The 6,000-nt window shown below is 35.8% G+C and overlaps 1 protein-coding gene across 1 annotated transcript in view; it reads right to left on the bottom strand.

Annotated features, from left to right (window-relative positions):
* Positions 1 to 4,300: 4,300 nt before the first annotated feature.
* The window catches only part of STK33 (serine/threonine kinase 33), a 157,889-nt gene continuing 156,189 nt past the window's right edge, over positions 4,301 to 6,000 (bottom strand). The window contains exons 10-11 of the mRNA XM_008054578.1: positions 4,870 to 4,982; positions 4,301 to 4,413 (exon numbers count right to left, since the gene is read on the bottom strand). Of these exons, the coding sequence (XP_008052769.1) occupies positions 4,301 to 4,413; positions 4,870 to 4,982 (226 nt within the window). The remainder of the gene's footprint in view (positions 4,414 to 4,869; positions 4,983 to 6,000) is intronic.

Here is a 6,000-nt window from a genome sequence, read left to right as displayed (position 1 = left end):
CAGAGGAAGACTCCAACTCAAAAAAAAAAAAAGTCCTCAGGAGAAAAACACACACACACACACACACAAAAACAAAACCAAAGCAGGAAGCATCATATTCCCAGACTTTAAACTTTATTATAAGGCTACAATAATCAAAACAGCCTGGAATTGGTATAAGAACGGGCATATAGACCAATGGAATAGGATAGAGATTCCAGAAGCAAAACCTCAATTTTTCAGCCAACTCTTCTTTGACAAAGCCTCCACCATCAACCACTGGGGAGAGGAGAACCTATTCAGCAAATAGTGTTGGGAAAACTGGCTAATCAAATGCAGAAGATTAAAACAAGACCCTTACCTATCACCACACACAAAAATCAACTCTAAATGGATCAAAGACCTAAATACAAAACCTCAAACTACAAGAACCTTAGAAAACGCAGGAGATACTCAGGAAATTGGAACTGGCAACCAGCTCCTGTGCAAAACGCCAAGTGCCCATGCCATAAGAGATAAGGAAGACAAGTGGGACCTCATCAAACTGACAAGCTTCTACAAAGCCAAAGAAACCATCAAGAGAGCGAGGAGACAGCCCACAGACTGGGAAAAAATATTTGCCAACTGTATATCTGACAAAGGCCTAACATCTAGGATCTACAAGGAACTCAAATGTGCCAAAAAGAAAAAAACAAACAACCCCATTACAAAGTGGGCAAAAAATATGAATAGACACTTCTCAAAAGAAGACATATGAGCAATCAACAGACACATGAAAAAATTTTCAGCCTCACTAGTCATCAAAGAAATGCAAATTAAAACCACACTGAGATACTACCTAGCTCCAGTCAGGATGGCCATCATCAATAACTCAAAAAACAGCAGATGCTGAAAAGGATGCAGGGAAAAGAGAACACTTTTACACCGTTGGTAAGAGTGTAAACTAGTACAACCTCTGTGGAAAACAGTTTGGTGATTCTTAAAAGATCGAAAAATCGACCTCCCATAGGATCCCAGCAATCCCCCTTCTAGAAATATACCCCAAGAAACTCAAATCACTCTATTAAAAAGATACCTGCACTCACATGTTTATGGCAGCATTATTCACAATAGCAAAAACATGGAACCAACTGTGCTGCCTATCAAAAGAGGTCTGCATTAAAAAATGTGGTACAAATATACAATAGAATACTACACAGTCATAAAGAAGGACAAAATTATCAACTTTGCAGCAACTTGGATGAACTTAGAGGCTATAATACTGAATGATCTATCACAGAAACAAAGAACTGAGTATCTCATGTTCTCACTCATAAGCAGACCTATAACTATCGTTATACCATAAGAAAGGGATTGGCAGTAGTGGGAAACTGCCAGTGGAAGGGGAGGACGGGATTGGCAGTAGTGAGAGACTGCCAGGAGGAGGGCACACATCATCAACAAGGGTACCTGCATAATAAACATTTGTATACCTAACCCTTAATTGTACCCCACATCTTTAAAATAAAAAATTTCTTAAAAAGAAGGAAAAGGAAGAAACAAATACAAGAGATAATAGGCATGCTTCTGGCCATGGGAGTTATCTTTAAACTCTTCCTTTGCAGAAAAGTCATTTTTTGGCCGTTTTTCTTTACATCTAACCTTTGAGTTTTAAAATCAGGAAACAATGCATACGTGCTTATTTGAAATTCCGCTCACTTAAGAAAGTGAGCACATAGAGAAATAACAATTATTTTTCTCAGAATGCTCTTCAGATATTTATCACATTTCAAAATGCACAATACACAGGCTAAACCATAGAAACTTTTTATCCAATAAAGCTCTTTGGGGGAAAAAAATGTTACTTACTATGTGTTAGGTATTGCAAAAAATAAGTTCTGGTTATAAAGCAGCAAAGCACTGAGAGAACTATCATGTTTTCTTTAGGTTATTGCAAATAGAGGACATGAATTATAGAAAGTAAGACTTCAAGTGGTTAAGAAGAAAAGAGTTTTTGCCTTTCAGAAGTTTGTAAAATGCCAGTATTCTAAATTTCATACACTGAACGCCTTAAGATAGTCTGATATAGTACACAATATCTGTCACTTCTTTATCCATTTGGCAAAGACTTCATAAAGACAAATGTTACAGAGGCTCAAAAATGGAGACTTCTAGAAAAATGACCAAAGCCAGGAATAAAGTTTTACTAATTAGAAAACAAATAATTAAATGGCCAAACCAGAATGTTGCATGATGCTGAAAAGAGATAAATTTCTAAGGCACACCATCTGTTTTACAGTTTATTTTGCTGTACTATAAATCTACTCAGTACAGTCTTGCAATAATCTAGCTGCTAACTCATTTGCACAATTACTTTAGGCCAGAAATAATGATTGTATAGAATCCTTTAAGAGATCAACACATTCATAGAAGAGGGCAAGCATAATCCAGTCTTGAGTGAAGACTGTTTTTTTAGCCCCTAAAGAAAAAAATGCTATTCAAATAAATGATTGGAAATTGCCAAAAAAATATTAAAGAACTTAAGAGGAGTGATAGCACTATAAATTTATGGTATCTAAACTTATCTGGGTTTCTTCTAAAAGGCATATTGCTGGAGCCTCTTCTATCTGTATTTTCTTCCTAATTTATCTCTTTAGTCCAATGGCTTCACGTGGCATCTGTATACAAGATTCTCAAATTTGTATCTCCAGCTCAGACTTCTCCAGTTTCAGACTCATGTATTCAATGATTTATTTGATATCTCCAGTTGGATGCCACCTAGGCATAGCAAACTTATCATATCCACTACAGAACTCTTGATTCACCACCCTTGCCCCAGAAATTGATTTCTCCCACAGTCTTCCATATCTCAGTAAATACACCACTATCCAATCATTTTGTTAAAGCAAAATCTAGATGTCATCCTTGATTCCTTCCATATCCTCCTCTTCTAATCTATCACCAAATCCTATCAATTAAACCTCTAAAATGAGTCTCACCTGTATTTCCTTTCATCTCTATTGCTATCCCTACCCAAGCCACTATCATCTCTCAACACACTACTTCAGTGTTTATATAATATCCTATTTCCAAGCCATTCCCCACCAAAGTGATCTTTTAAGAATATAATCATATGCTAGTTTACATTTCAAATGTAATTATATCATGTGTCCCCAGTACCTAACTGTCTAGAAAATAATAGATCTGTAATTTTTTTCACAGATGAATCTTTCTTAGTGATATTCCCACGTGTCTCCAGTCATCTCCAGTCTCAGTTCTTAGACATTTTCTGAGATACCTACACACCCATTCGTTTACTGAATCATTCACTCATTCAGTGATTGTTAATTGAGTATTGTATTAATCAAGATTAGATTCAGCTGCATATTTTAGAGTGCCTTAAAGATGACAGAAATTTGTTTCTTTCTTACATAGAAAATTCTGGAGGTGGACAGTGAAGGGTTGGCATGACAGCTCTGTGAGCTACAACCTTGGTTCCTTGCATCTTGTTACTCAGCCATTCCCATTTTATGGTTTAATATGGTTGCTGAAACTCCAGCCACCACATCTGCATTCTGGTCACTAGAAAAGAGGAAGGAAATGGGGAATGCCATACCCTCTCTGTTTGAGGACATTTCCCAGAAATCGTACCCACTTCCACTCACTAACCATCATGATACCTAGCAAACCAGAGTAGGGAATAAAGTCTTTTAACTGGATGTTTCCAACTAGAAGTCAGGATCCTTATTACCACAGAGAAAAAAGAGAATAAATATTAAGAGATAAGTAGCAGCCACTTCCAAAGTTCCTGTTGTGACCAGGCAATGTTCTGTATGCAGGGATACAAAGATCAGTAAGACAACAGTGTCTGTGGTTGAAGCATTTAATCTAATGATGAAAAACAATATGTAAATAAACAACTACCTAATATTTCAAACCAGGTAACAGTCACTATTTGGAGAGCTTGGCCTTTCTGTGTCTCCAAAGACTTCCTGTTCCCAAAGAGTTGAAAGAGAGGTGAATGGTTCCAGGGCTTTAGCATCACTGAGTTATACAGATTGCTTCAATATTCCACAGCTTTAATAATGGACACTTCTCAGCTCTATTCCATTGGACATGATACCTTCCTGACACTGAGCAAAGCAAAGATCATATAAACTTCTATAAATACATATAAACAACTGTGGCGACAGTTGTAACAGTCCGAAAATGCCCATCTCAGAAATTTGTCAAGACAATTTTTTTAACTTGTCAGAAGATGAAACTAATTGACTGTTTTAAGACAACCATACACAAAGCTACCAGGCAAAATGAAATGAGCAGTGGTAATATGTCAGAAATTTTAAAAAAAAAGTATACTGTAACATACCGTTAACCACTGGTTATCTAGCAGCTCCTTAGCTGTGATTCTGTGAGCTGGATCTACTTTCATAAGTTGTTTTAAAACACTTTTAGCTGCAAATAAAGAAACATCCTGAAAATCTTATCTATCTTAGCTCTAACTGATATCACACATTTTTCAATTTATTTAGGATTAGGTCTGTATAACATGGAAAAAAGATGCCAAGTATACAATAAATATCATCAGTATAAATGCCTAATAAATAAAATGTAAGGTCTAAAGCAAAGTTTTATTTCCTGGATTACATAGTTTAATGGTCTATAGTAAAAATTAGCTAGACTATCAGAAATTTACTCTTTAATTTTTACTATGTATTTTCTATTTTTGTGAAAGTTTTGACTATGAACAATCACAGCAAAGATATTGCTATTTCCACAGGTAAATGATGTTTATTTACAAAAGTAAAACATGATTAAACAGAGATTTAATATATTTGAATTACTGGCCAATGTTCTTATATTACTCATATTAGCTTTAGTAAATATTAATAATAACACATCTATAATTACCACAATTGCTTATGGAATCCCAGACTGGATTTTCAAAATGTAGTTCTCCTTTTCTTATTAACTCAAAAAGTTTCTCTTCTGAGCTTGCCAAAAAGGGTAGTTCTCCACACAATCTATGATAAAGGCAATCACTTGGTTTAAACTTTTAAAAAATAATCAAAAGAAGCCTATTAAAAATTAAGTTTCCATGGGACTTGTAAGTTGTGGTAATAGAATAGGAAGAGGTGGGTAGCTCTCTGGATGTAGAAATGGAAGCAGTAGTGGAGTTTACCAAGATAGGTGCTGGCTCCTGTCTCAACATTGAGAGAAATAACCTGGTAGAGGAAGTACACATATATGCATCGAAACCTCCAGATTTGCAAATGACCCAAAACTCTTCCAGGTGGGGAAATGCTAAGCTTAAATGGGGTTAAAATACAGAAAGGAAGTTCAAATGTTCAATAGTAGCGGCAGCTATTATAGGAGAGAACACTCTGGTGTGAGCAATGGTAAGGTAATGCCTTCAGGTACATAATGCAAATACAATGAGTTATCAGAGTCTAATAAGAGTTACTACAGTCTAACAATCATGTAAGAGTTTAATCCATGGTAAAATACTATACAAATGTCAGTAACAATAAAAAAAAAAACAAGAATAACCCTGGGAATTTCTATAGACTGAGTCAAAAACAAAAGTCATTAAAATCGACACAACTCTTCAAAAATTGTATGCACACTGAAGATGGTTTGGATGTGGAAAATCAGATGAGGATTTAATACTTCAGTGTGAAAGCTGAGTATGCATGATGATGACCAACATCAGAACACCATGAGCAGTGTGTATAAGTAAACATAGGTTTGTTTGCATATTCTGTAATACAGGAACAATGCATCTCTAAAATCATTTAACAAAACATGGCAAGCCTATAAAACTCTTGCTTCAACAGGTGATCTAGGCCAAAACGACAAGAACTCACTTAAAAGTTGAGTTCATTTCTTCCTAATACATCCTCACAAATGTTAGGCATTATCATTACAGTCAGCCCCAACATCAGAGGGCAATCCTGTAGACAATAACCAGATCTGCCCAATGACAACCAGGCTGAAGCTGAAGCTGAAGCTGAAACTAGACTCACCACAGAAGCAACTCTG

This window comes from Carlito syrichta, unplaced genomic scaffold (genome assembly GCF_000164805.1).
Source record: "Carlito syrichta isolate Samal-C Ts95f unplaced genomic scaffold, Tarsius_syrichta-2.0.1 Scaffold296499, whole genome shotgun sequence".
NCBI classification, from domain to species: Eukaryota; Metazoa; Chordata; class Mammalia; order Primates; family Tarsiidae; genus Carlito; species Carlito syrichta.
This window is presented reverse-complemented; position numbering and strand designations above follow the sequence as displayed.